The sequence below is a fragment of the Procambarus clarkii genome, chromosome 42, assembly GCF_040958095.1.
Source record: "Procambarus clarkii isolate CNS0578487 chromosome 42, FALCON_Pclarkii_2.0, whole genome shotgun sequence".
Classification (NCBI taxonomy): Eukaryota; Metazoa; Arthropoda; class Malacostraca; order Decapoda; family Cambaridae; genus Procambarus; species Procambarus clarkii.
The window spans coordinates 9707946-9721615 of NC_091191.1; the positions used below are offsets into that span (position 1 = coordinate 9707946).

At 44.9% G+C, this 13670-nt stretch overlaps 1 protein-coding gene across 3 annotated transcripts in view; it reads left to right on the forward strand.

The window, feature by feature from the left end:
- LOC123770270 (latrophilin-like protein LAT-2) overlaps window positions 1–10366 on the forward strand; it is a 29078-nt gene extending 18712 nt beyond the window's left edge. For all 3 annotated transcript variants that reach the window (XM_045761963.2, XM_045761964.2, XM_069339882.1), the window contains 9 exons: window positions 1560–1745; window positions 2607–2784; window positions 3578–3739; window positions 4994–5134; window positions 5442–5560; window positions 6370–6439; window positions 6838–7012; window positions 7892–8025; window positions 8162–10366. In XM_045761963.2, coding sequence (XP_045617919.2) covers window positions 1560–1745; window positions 2607–2784; window positions 3578–3739; window positions 4994–5134; window positions 5442–5560; window positions 6370–6439; window positions 6838–7012; window positions 7892–8025; window positions 8162–8527 — 1531 coding nt within the window. In that variant the 3' untranslated portion in view covers window positions 8528–10366. The remainder of the gene's footprint in view (window positions 1–1559; window positions 1746–2606; window positions 2785–3577; window positions 3740–4993; window positions 5135–5441; window positions 5561–6369; window positions 6440–6837; window positions 7013–7891; window positions 8026–8161) is intronic.
- The last annotated feature ends 3304 nt before the right edge of the window (window positions 10367–13670 follow it).

A 13670-nucleotide genomic window follows, 5' to 3' on the forward strand; every position in this document is an offset into this window, starting at 1 on the left:
ACATTATTTTGTCTCTCATTCATCTTCCAGTTCTCTGCTTACTCATCTTCCAAACTTATATTATTTAACTTGCAGGCTCCCTGTGAGGACCTCTCACCCTTCACCAGGTAATGTCATCTCACACAGCACTATGTAAACAGACATACCTCAACATATTCTCCCTATAGCTCTTGTGGCCTCACACGGTTAGAAAGGCGGGGCCCAAGAGCTAATTACGTACTGAGCTGCGCTTCTCGCAACAAACACATCAACAACTAAGCTCTTTGGTTCAGCGTCCTCACTTACCCTGTACCGTGTGTGTGTTTGTATGTATTCTTCGGTTTAAAATATGTAATGGTAATACATAACTCTTTACATTGACATGTCTTGGAATCTTCAATCACTGTCATGTATTACTCCTGAGGCAGTTTCCTCTTGGTTCACTCAGGCTACCCGTTATCATTGTTATATAACGTCTAAGTGTTATATCAATCAAATAATCTCAGATAATAAAGGCAAATATATTTATTCTCACTTGCGTCACCACGTTGTAAATATCCCACAACAATCACCATCTTGAACTACAATCTGAGAATGTGGACATTGACGCTATTCCTTCCCAGGCATTACCTGGTTGATACCTGGTTGATGGGGTTCTGGGAGTTCTTCTACTCCCCAAGCCCGGCCCGAGGCCAGGCTCGACTTGTGAGAGCTTGGTCCACCAGGCTGTTGCTTGGAGCGGCCCGCAGGCCCACATATACCTGGTTGATGGGGTTCTGGGAGTTCTTCTACTCCCCAAGCCCGGCCCGAGGCCAGACTTGACTTGTGAAACATTTTGTTTTTTTCTAATTTTCCTTCATTCCTTTCGTTATAATTATTATATTCCTGTTATCATTTAATTGTATCAAAAGCCTAGCACACTGAACTTTCCTTCTTTTAAATTTTTTTCCGCTTCCAACTTACTGTTCCTTAATTATTAATCATATATTCCACACGGTAATACGAACATGTCTTTGCTTTCTGGGGTCCAGGCCACGGGCTGCTGAGATCTTTAGTGGGAAAGAACTTTTTGGATGTAGCTGAAAGGTGTTCTGTTGGTAGGAAGTTGGGGAGGACAGATTGTAGTGAGGGTGTAGGGTGATACATGGCCGCTAGGGGTGGGAGGGTGCAGTTAGGTAGGTCTTGGTAGTGGTGGTGGTGGTACAGATGATTTTGGCTTCTGTAATAGAATTTGCTGCATTAGTGTTAATATTTGCATTATCCTAAGTTATTATTAGTGTCAGTAATATTATTACACTTTAGATGAAGCAAAAAATTGTCTTTGAAAGGGCAACTGGCCTTCGGAAGATGATCAAAACAATATCAACTAAACTCCCATATTTACACACACACAACTGTAATAATTAGATCATCCTTTTCTCCCTTCTTTCCCCTCGGCTTGCTTCGCCATTGTGCCATCCTGCTCTGTCATCCTCTGCCGCCGCTGCCATCCTCCTCTGCCGCCGCTGCCATCCTCCTCTGCCGCCGCTGCCATCCTCCTCTGCCGCCACGGCAATGATGCCTCTCTCGCGCGACCACAGCAACCCTGCGGGTCTGCAGACGGCGCTGGCCACAGGAGGAGTAGTGTACCCTCTCCAGGAAGTAGTTAATGGGTACATAATGGGCATGACTCTCAATGACACCCTCAGGAGCGTCGAGTCCCCTCAAGGCGCCGCCGATAACCCGAGGGTCAGGATCACTTTCAGGCACATCTTTTCAGGCGACAGGTGAGTTGTTTACTGGGGCTGGGGAGACGGCCTTCCCTCGATATTGATGGATGATAGATGAGCTCAGAAGTGACTGTGATGGTTTTTTTTTACTCTTGAGTGCACCCTGTTTTTCTCTCGCCACCCCACATTTTCCTCGTTAACCTTCCTTTTCTTTATTGGATCTCTAATTTTATCTTATTTAGTATCTTTACATTAGACCTCTCTTTTTTTTATTATCCATCGGCTTTCTTTTTCTGTCAGTTTTCCTATCTTCTCTCTACTCTGAGAAGAGTGGGCTTATCCACCCACTTGGGCTGGACGGTAGAGCGACGGTCTCGCTTCATGCAAGTCGGCGTTCAATCCCCGACCGTCCAAGCGGTGGGGCACCATTCCTTCCCCCCGGTCCCATCCCAAATCCTTATCCTGACCCCTTTCCAGTGCTATATAGTCGTAATTGCTTGGCACTTTTCCTTGATAACTCCATCCTCCTCTCCACTCTGAGTGAGTGCAGTCACCAGGTAAACTAGGGCAGGTGTCTTGGTAATATATAATGTGTGTATGAACTCTGATCCAACACAAACTGTGCTTATATTTTTGCTACACATTGACGGACGGGAGAGAACAGTGTGAAGGCTTGACCAGGACACCAAACTATAATAATTCACATTATTGAGGACAGAAAAGCCTATATTTAAGCTTATATGGAGGTTCACCTCCCCTATAGGTCGAACTATAAGAGGGAGGGAACTGACTCCTGGGTACCTATAGACTGCTTGGTAAACAGAGGTGTCGGGTGACATGCCCAACCATTTCCGATCCCACTCGAGGGGATCCCTGTGGATTGTGAGGGCGTCATCATCTTCCATTTTGCTTTTCAAGGTACAACTTAAATGGGAGCAGCAAGTTGTGCGTGTGGTGGGACCCGGTCTCCAGCTCCTGGTCCCCGGATGGCTGCTGGCTCGACTCCAGTAGCGACTACTTCAGCGTCTGCTCCTGTAACCACCTCACAAACTTCGCCATCATCATGGACATCAACGGCATCATCGATGTTAATGATGTAAGTGTTTCTGATGAGTGATGAGTCGTGTGTGTGTTTACTATTTGTGTCGAGCTATTAGCTCTTGGACCCCGCCTTTCTAACCAATCTATTTTCCCTTTATTCTATATCTACTATATATATTTCTCTCTAAAACACACACACGTTAGGCGGGACCAAAGAGCCAGAGCTCAACCCTCGCAAGCACAACTAGATGAGTACACACATCCCCAGGAAGCAGCCCGTAGCAGCTGCCTCCCACGTACCTAGTTACTGTTAGGTGAACAGGAGCATCAGGATGAAAAACTCTCCCCGTTTGTTTCCGCCTCCGCCGGGAATCGAACCCGGACCATTAGGACTACAACTCCCGAGCGCTGTCCACTCAGCCTCACGAGGGTGTGTGTGTGTGCTTACCTAAATATATAATCACTTAAAGTGAATGTTGCCTTCTTGATGCGTTAGTTGACGGTAGAGCGACGGTCTCGCTTCATGCAGGTCGGCGTTCCATTCCCAACCGTCCAAGTGGTTGGGGCACCATTCCTTCCCCCCCCGTCCCATCCCAAATCCTTATCCTGACTCCTTCCAAGTGCTATATAGTCGTAATGGCTTGGTGCTTTCCCCCTAATAATTCACTTCACTTCTCTCATTACGTATTCTTGAAACTTTGAAGTGGAGTTCAAAGTGACTATATCCCGTCTAGGTGACTGCACCTGTCCACCCCTCCCGCAGCGTGTCTCTGGGACTATGGTCTCCTCCTCCAGTCTCCAGTTCTCCCATCTCGTTCCCTTGTTACTTAAACGCTCTTCCCCCACAGCCTGTGCTGGTGCTGATCACAGACATCGGCTGCGGATTGTCGTTGGTGTGCCTGGCCGCAGCGGTCGTCACCCTGGTCGTCATGATCCGGGGACGACAGGTCGTCAGTACCACCAGCGTCGTCATTCACCTCAACTTGTGCTGCTGCCTCTTCGTCTCCACGGTGCGTTGTCGCCCTCCCAGCTGGCCTCCTAGCTGGCCTCCCAGCTGGCCTCCTAGCTGGCCTCCCAGCTGGCCTCCTAGCTGGCCTCCTAGCTGGCCTCCCAGCTGGCCTCCCAGCTGGCCTCCCAGCTGGCCTCCCAGCTGGCCTCCCAGCTGGCCTCCTAGCTGGCCTCCCAGCTGGCCTCCCAGCTGGCCTCCCAGCTGGCCTCTAAGCTATGGCTTGCTCTTGCCCCTATAGTCACTAACATTGTCATCATTCTCAGCAATAACGGTCATCAGTATCATGTAGAGTTATCATTCTCATTATGTACCTCACTGTCATCACTTTCATCCTCACTATCCTCACCATTTATGGTTCCCCCCCTTTATCCAGTGTTAGCCTATCATTATACCTCTCATTGTAACACATGTTCCTCCCCATCAATCACGCATTCCACATCTGTTCCCATTCCACATATGTTCCACATCTGTGAGTAATGAGCAAGTTATCCTTGTTAATTAAAGTTATGTATTGATTATCTGAGAGATGCGTGAGACGATTGTGTTAATAATTTTGAGGTATATATTTTAACCAATTATTAAGACACGTGACGTTGAAATTAGCATTTGTAATTTATGTAAACATTTGTTAAATAATTTTCGCCAAATTATAAGCGTGAAAACCTTCAAGTTCTTGATGCTATGGAGTTACTGTTGAATACTTTCTCGTTTAATCTGCCTTTTCTTTCATTCGTTAGTCTTGATGTCTTCCTCTACCCTTCGATTAAATTTACCTTTCTCTCTTCTTCCAACACTCCCCTGCCTGGCCTCCAACACTCTCCTGCCTGGCCTCCAACACTCCCCTGCCTGGGGCCAGATTCACGAAAGCACTTACGCAAACACTTACGAACCTGTACACCTTTTCTCAAATCTTTGGCGGCTTTGTTTACAATTGTTAAACAGGTAATGAGCTCCGAAGCACCAAGAGGCTGTTTATAACAATAACAATAGTTGAATGGGAAGATTTCATGCTTGTAAACTGTTTAATAAATGTAACCAAAGCCGTCAAAGATTGAGGAAAGATGTACACGTTCGCAAGTGCTTGCGTAAGAGCTTTCGTGAATCTGGCTCCTGGCCTCCAACACTCCCTGTCTGGCCTCCAACACTCCCCTGCCTGGCCTCCAACACTCCCTGTCTGGCCTCCAACACTCCCCTGCCTGGCCTCCAACACTCCCCTGTCTGGCCTCCAACACTCCCTCACGTGTCTCTCCTGCAGGTGGTGTTGCTAGCTGGACTGGACAGCACGGAGAGCAAGGTGGGGTGCGCCGCGGTGGCCGCCATCCTTCACTACCTTCTGCTGGCCTACTTCTGCTGGATGGGGGTCGAGGGCGTCTGCGTTTACCTCCTGCTAGTGAGGGTCAGTGTCTGCTGACAGCTGGGGCTTCACTGTCTGCTGGCGTAGTCATTGTCTGCGTCAGCTTGGTTTTATTTGTTCGACTGTAATGTTAAGAGTCTGTTAGGATAACTAGTGATGTTTAGGTCAGGTTAGTTTTCCCTTAGTGAAGGAGCGGCAGTGTTTGCTCTGAAGGTCAGGTGGGTGTTGAGGCAAACTCCCAGTGGCAGGTGGGTGACAGTGGGAGTTTGCCTGAAGGACTCCCACCAACACACTTCCCAGACTAGCAATGTTCTCTGCCTGGTGTTACACCGGCGTGGCTCTCTTCCAGGTGTTCCGGACGGCCACGTCACCTCTGCCCTACTATCACGCAGTGGCCTACGGCGCCCCAGCGATCATCGTGATCATATCTGCATCCATCAGTCCTGAAGGCTACGGCACCGATAGTTTGTGAGTACCTTGTGGTAGTTTGAGGTTCTTAGCTGGGGGATAGTTTGTGAATACCTTGTGGCAGAGGGTGGTAGTTCGGGGCTCTAAGGTGGGCATGATGTATGGGCAGTTTATATCATAAGGTGGTATAAACACAAGAAATAAACTATAACTCATCGAAACAGAATAAAGATATACATAAACTAATCAAGTACTGGAAAGGTGGCATATAAATTATTTATCAGGCTGTCCGTGTTTAAAAAGAAGTAAAAACAGCAAAAATTAACTTTTGAGTGGGCAGATAGGGACAAACCCCATAGTTCTTTCAGATCCATCCACAGACTGGTCCCGAGGGTCAGAAAATGTGCTTTCCAGGTGTCCTTAAATAATATCAAGATGAGCTCCATAAGCTTATTTAATGAATTATTACAGTCGCATAAATGACTGCAATCGTAGAGGGTTCCATATTTAGTGTTGCCTTTTAAGAAGAGGAATAGATCACTGGCCTTGAACTATAGGTTAATTATTTTTTTAATTATTATAGCAGAAATAATCGAATTTGTGGATTAAATTAAAATCGCTGCAAAAATCACAGGACTTACCAGCTCTACAGAGCGCCTTGTACGATTTCTTAAATTGGATTCAAGACTGGCACGAATCTCCAGGGACACGTGTTGTACACCTCTGCACACCTGTCAACACCTGTAGAATCTACATATTTTTCAATAGACTTCCATAACAATACCAACCTAAATACACTATTGATTAAAACTGTGATTTAATTTTTTGGGGGGTAAATAAATTGACACAACTTACATTTCTCTCATCAGCTGTTGGCTGGATCCTATGGATCAGGGACTGATATGGGCCTTTGCTGCGCCTGCGCTGGTCATTCTCCTGGTAGGTCCAGGGCGCCCTGCCCTCTGGTGTCAACTTCAGAGACCACGATGACCAGACCACACACACCAGAAGATGAAGGAACCACGACGTTTCGGTCCGTCCTGGACCATTATCAAGTCGTATTATAAGTCGTCTCCTCATCTTCTGTTGTGTGGTCTGGTCATCATATCTTCAGCCACGTTATTGTGACTCATCATCTGCATTTGAAGACCACACAATTAAGAACCTCTTTACTAAACTGCTTAGCAAATTTTGCCTCTACAACTTTGTTAGATTATATACTTGCTCTTTTAAGGTTCTCGCTCTCCTCAGTCATGATTGGTAAAGTTAATTTGTCCGTGGGCACCTCTTGAGTGGCTTAATCTTCATCAATTAATGACACTGTTCCCTGGCCGCAGGTGAACGTGGTGATGTTCGTGCTCGGGGTGCGGGTGTTGGTACGCCAGCGGGAGAGTCGCTCTGGTGGCGGGAAAAAAGAAAAGAAGAGAAAAACGCTGCTGCTGAGGCGCTCCGTCACCCTGGCCACCGTGATGGGCCTCACCTGGCTCACCGGGTTCCTCTACTTCTCTCAAGGTCAGGCCCTGGCAACACTCCACTGGCTCAAAGTCGAGCTTGTGTAGCATTCCTGCGTCTATCAGAGTCGGGCTTAGGGAGCAAGCCACTCCATTTTCTTTCGGCCTTCTTCTGTTACTGGTACTCCTCTCATTCTTCTGTTCCTCCTCCTCACGAAGATACCGTCTCGAACGTAAATGAGAGCAACATGGAGAAATAACGAAGAAGCTAGTCAAATTAATAGATTAAAAGAGGGTTCGATCCTTCCTTACTTCCTTATAACTAAGAAAACGTGTTCGTGTTCATCAGCATGAACACAAACACTGACCCATGACTGGCAGCTCCTCCTCATATACCCACCCAAACTCATCCACATACATGTCTAACCTACGCCTGAAACAATCCAAAAGTCTAAAATATATATATACCATGGTACACGGCCGTCGGTTCCATAAATGACCAACCTAGGTTTCCAAACCAGTATTTACAGAGGTCTTTTCTAAATCTAAACTTGTGCAATTTATATGTATTTTTAAAGTTGTGTTTAGTGTTGATGTATTTAGAATCTTATAGATACTACATGGTAAATATAATATGACCAAATAATTAAGAAGAAATGTTAATAAAGGCCAGATGTGTCTTCAATCTTGTAAATAATTAGATTATGTGATTTTATTTTTTAAGGTGTAATAAGCTAATTATTTTAATACGGAAAACGTATTTTTAAAGCAGAATAATTATATCAAATACCAAAATAGTATTTCAGATCTTTTACACATAATAACAACAAAATGTAATTTATGCTAAAAATATTTAGTGCACAGAAATGATCATATGTACAATTAAAGATAGAAAATAAAGTAATTACGTATACTGAAGTGTTGGTGGAAAACTCGGTAGGCACGAAGGCGCTGGCGGTGATCTTCACGCTGTTCAGCTCGCTGCAGGGCGTGATGCTGTTCCTGGTGCTGGTGGTGGTGCCCCCAGCACCCAGGGCTTGCTTCCTCGACCTCGTCTTCTGCCGCTACTTCAAGGTGCGTGAATGATCCGTCTCTGTCTGCCTCTCTCTCTCTCTCTCTGTCCCTCTGTCTCTCTCTCTCTCTCTGTCCCTCTGTCTCTCTCTCTCTCCAAAAATCGTCATGACCATTCTTCTCCTTCTGTCTCCCACAGTTCTCAAGGCCCCAGGGTAGGGCAAGTATTGCCGCCAACACACTTGGATTAACGCATTCTAACTTCAGCATCTCTGAGACCACCCCCATCGACCCCCGGGAATCCTCGGAGTTTGACTTCAACACCAGGGACCCCCAGGACCCTGGTGCTGACCTAGCTGGGGATCCACCAGATTTCACTCCTCAACCTGTGCCCATTGACCCGCGGGGCTCCGCGGAGCTGGATATTCACGTCGCCAGGGACCTGAAGAATCTTCACACGAACTGGAACCCACAGGATCTCCGTTCGAACTGGGGAGAGGAGAACCGCCGCAAGAATTGGGATTTGTTAAACCGCGTACGCGACGCTGTTTCAAGGCGGCGGTGACCAGAGGTTTGAGAGCCATTTTGAAGATGGACAGAATTTAGGAAACCTTCCATTGGAGCTGCAATGCAGAACCGGTATCTGAAAAATCGTATGAGCCGGGGTTAGAGGAGCCCTTATATGAATCGTCCTGGGGCGAAACCTTGGGCCAGATTCAAGAAAGTACTTACGCAAGCACTTACGAACGTGTACATCTTTCCTCAATCTTTGACGGCTTTGGTTACATTTATTAAACAGTTTACAAGCATGAAAACTTGCCAATCAATTGTTGTTATTGTTATAAACAGCCTCCTGGTGCTTCGGAGCTCATTACCTGTTTAATAATTGTAAACAAAGCCGCCAAAGATTGAGAAAAGATGTACACGTTCGTAAGTGTTTGCGTAAGTGCTTTCGTGAATCTGGTCCCTTGTGTTTCCAGTGACCAGTTTACGCGAACCCTCGACATTTTCTCGGCAGGCGTGAAGTAAATCATAATAATTTAATACAATGTAAAACTGAGGAATGGATTTAATAATAGTTATACAAATAAGGTTGAAATGTCAACTCAGGGGATGTGTGCGTGTGAAAATTAGGATTAAGGACCTGCCCGAAACGCTATGCGTGCTAGTGGCTGTACAAGAATGTAAGAACTTTTGTACATATAAATAACAAAAATAAAATAAAATAAATAATAAAAATCGAATCAATGAATTCAACGTTGAAAGATTTAAATGTTGAACATAAATGGGGAAATAATGGTGTGGAAACTGGATAACACTTGTGTGAAGCAAGTTTTCCAACTAGTTTCATAGAAGCAAACTTTACCGCAAGTTTCATTTACCGCTTCACAAGACTTGAGAATGGTCCAGGACGGACCGAAATGTCGTCGTCCCTTCAACTTCTAGTGTGTGGTCTGGTCAACTTACCGCTTCACAAGAATGTGACGTTTGAATTGTTGAATAGAAGAGTTTTATACACTGAGATGCACCCATCGGTATATATATATACCTGTGTATATACACAGTCTCTTGTGGTCCTGGACAATATTCTGGACTAAAGTATACTTGCTGATTGGTCAGTAAGTTATTGTAAGGGGGCCTTAATATTCCTCCGGAGGTCTATTATGTTGTCCCCAAGTCCAGCACCGAAGCAAATGGTTGAATAATATGTTAGGTGTTTGTTGGTGGGAACTCATTGGAGCCAAGCCGCTGTATTTGCTAAGACCTGTTGTTTTTAAAATTCAGCTACTCAGAACAAAAGTTCCATGTAGCACGGGCTATGGTGAGCCCGTAGTGGACTTACTTGGCACAGGAGCAGTGCTGTAGTAGGTCCACCGCCTCGCATAGTCATATGACCCCTCAAGCCTTTCCTTGGTTCTAATATTCTGATAAATCTATGTAATTATTACTGTTTACAAAGGTTTATTTACGGTCATTACGTGGAGACCCAAAACCATAATGAGAACATTTTTAAGTGCAAGACCATAAAGTGTTTTGGAGCGTTGGTGATGGTGTATTGTACAGGGTTCCAAGGGTGACGTTGGTGCATGACTGACACGAGCTCTGTGTGTGTGTGTGTGTGTGTGTGTGTGTGTGTGTGTGTATCCTCAGCACCTGACATAAACACGAGTGTTGGTGTATCACTGACGCCTTCAAGTTACCTGCATCAGTACGAGTAGTGTACGTGTACAGTAACCACGTGACGCAAACGTTGGCACGATTGATCCATTCATCTCGAGGAAAGCGTGTTTAATTCAGAAAGCCAACGAAGGTAAGTATTCCTTGGTTGTTTATGTATCAGGCCAGCTGTATACATACTTTTTGTAAACATTCCTCAACTTAATACATAAATATTTAGAATGAACTCTTGTCTGAATATGTATAAATGTAATTTCCCAATACGTTAGAAAGAAATATATGCATAATAAAGCACCTTTCCTGAATATAAAGTACAAAATTGTTATCAGAAAATGTCTTTAATAACGAGAATAGAAAACATACGGAGGAATCTGAATGAGGGGAAAACCTTATCAATAGTTTCCTATGATACAAAAAGGGCTTCTGAATGCACTTTCACGTGAAAGAGAAGAAACGAGCTGGAGCTGAAAGGAGAGAGAGAGAGAGAGCAGTCATCTGGTAGAAATAGCCACCATGAGAGCAGTGGGGTACGCTGGGCCCTGAGCTCCCTTGAGGCCTGAACAGGAATGGCTTTAATTAATGGTAAATGAAGGAATGGGAGATGAGGAAGCTCTTTTTGAGGTCAAGCAGTGAGATGAGGGACATTCATTCATCTCTCTAACTCACCTTCCTCACTCACTCATCACGTCCCCCTCTTTTCCCCTGGCCCTACTCATCAGCCACCCCCAGTTTCTTGATTCTGCGAATATTCTCAAGCTAAAAAAAACTTTTTCATCCCAAACCTGTTTCCAGCACTAGAAACACTGTAATGCGCTTTCCATTCTTATCTGAATTGAACAGTTTAACTTGTAACCTTTTTAATATAAAACTCGCCCTCCGGCAGATTAACATACTTCAAGTGATCTAGTTTACATTGCTGCCCTTGTCTGCTTCACAGACGCCGTCTTGGCGAATCGGCTGTGATTACCCAACATAATTTTGATTGTTGCCGCCGGAGGCGGCTAGTTTATTGTGCACCCATACTCATCCTGTGAGCGGTAGCGCAAAAAGAATTACAGAGGGCACAAAAGGTCTTTCTCAGACCTCAGCTTAGATTATTATATAAACAATTTCATCTGTTCTTCACACCTTATAATTATAATGTCGGTTTCAGAGAATGTTCTATTTCAAGAGTTATATATTAACAGCAAGTCATTATACCCACATGGCAGGTCTTATCGCTAATACACAATTGTTGGAGCCGAGGAGATATTATAGAGCCAACATGAACCTGAGTTTTGTTGCTGTTGATTCTTCCATTTCACGGAAAAGTAGTTAAATTCTCTCGCCTTTTTAACAAACGTGATCTGACTTAACTTGAGCTTCTATAAGCTCTCAGATTTGTCTTTCCCTTTTGTTGTTTTTTCCTTTTCTTTTGCTTTATTGCATCGTTGTCTTATCAATTAGGCTTTCTGCACATTGATGTATTTCTATTAGTTACCTTCTCGCCTTTCACCTCATATCTTTATCTTATATAAAGGCTTCCTCCACCATTCTCCCGCACGGGAGACATCTCCCGTCACGCAGGGTGCAGTCGCACCTCCACAGATCTCCAGTATCAACTAATGATACTGGTAATGGCTCAAAAGGGCCACCACTTACGGGCTATTCATGCCCGTGCCACCTTTTGGGTGGCTTAATCTTCATCAATCAATCAATCACTCTCCTGTACAAGTTACAGCCCCGCTCCTGTGCCAGGTAAGTTCACTACGGGCTCACCATAACCCGTGCTACATGGACATTTCGTTCTGAGTAGCTAAATCTAAAACAACAACCACCACTCTTTATGGGCTATTCATGCCCATGCCACCTCTTGGATGGCTTAATCTTCATCAATCATCACTTTCTGTACACGACCTGATGATGGTCCAAGACGGACCGTACTGTCATCACTCCCTTTATTTTCAGGCGTGTGGGTTGAGCGTCTAGTGTTCAGTCACGCTATTGTGACTTGCTCTATGCATATTATGTATTGTGGAAAACAATTATGTACTTTATTGAATTAATAAGGAAAGCTGAAAATGATAAAGAATAGGGGGTAAAGGATTGAGAAAGGGATAGACAGGGAAGGGGTGTGGAAGAAGCGTGCGAGAGATAAAGACAGCTGAGGTAGGGGGGATAGGTGGATTAGAGAGGGTAGGAAATAAGAGGAAAATGTCAGGAGGGAAGGATAGAAAGGAGATGGCGGAAAGGAGAAAAGGAGAGGGTGGTAGAGGAGAGAGGGAGGAAGCAGGCGAAAAGAAAATAATACTGGGATACATGGGCTTCGGTAAAAGGGTATTTTCGGTAAAATACCCGTCAGTCTCTTTGGGAATTAGGAGAGGACAAGAGGAGAGAGAAAGATTTTTGGGTCGAGAGAGAGAGGGCTGTGGGCCGGTGGAGGAGGGCTGAGGGCTGGTGTCACGGCCGACAGTCCGGGCTGTCAGGAGGATGGGGGAGTGAGGTGCATCTGTCCCTTTATGATAAGCGACAAACTACAACTTGGAATTACGGGCTCACCATAGCCCGTGCTACATGGACACTTCGTCCTGAGTAGCTAAATCTTTAACAACAACATACAACTTGGACCGCTACTTGCCCCGCTCCTGTGTCAGGTAAGTTACGGGCTCGCCATAGCCCGTGCTGCTTGGAACTTGTTCCGAGTAGCTGAATCTATAACAACAACACAACTTGGAACACAGCACAGCTCCTGTGCCAGGTAAGTCTACTACGGGCTCACCATAGCCCTTGCTAATTGCCCCGTTCCTGTGCCGGGTAAGTTACGGGCTCACCAAAAGATATGCCAATTACTGAAAACGGCGATGGGTCATATTTTGCCCAAACCCCCCTGCAGTTTTCAAAATATCTGAAATGTCGGAAATTTGACTCCTGAACGTGATTTTTGAGCTGAATTCTGACTCTCTGCACCTATTTTCATTTTCACATTACAACTTTTTATTCCGAAAATATGCCAATTACTGAAAACTGCGATGGGTCATATTTTGCCCAAACCCCCCTGCAGTTTTCAAAACATCTGAAATGTCGGAAATTAGACTCCCAAGAGTGATTTTTGAGCCGAATTCTGACTCTCTGCACCTATTTTCATTTTCAAATTACAACTTTTTATCCCGAAAATATGCCAATTACTGAAAACGGCGATGGGTTATATTTTGCCCAAACCCCCCCTGCAGTTTTCAAAATATCTGAAATGTCGGAAATTTGACTCCTGAGCGTGATTTTTGAGCCGAATTCTGACTCTCTGCACCTATTTTCATTTTGAAATTACGACTTTTTATACGGGAAATAGGCCAATTACTGAAAACGGTGATGGGTCATATTTTGCCCAAACCCCCCTGCAGTTTTCAAAATATCTGAAATGTCGGAAATTTGACTCCGGAACGTGATTTTTTAGCCGAATTCTGACTCTCTGCACCTATTTTCATTTTCAAATTACGATTTTTTATACGGGAAATATACCAATTACTGAAAACGGCAATGGGTCATATTTACCC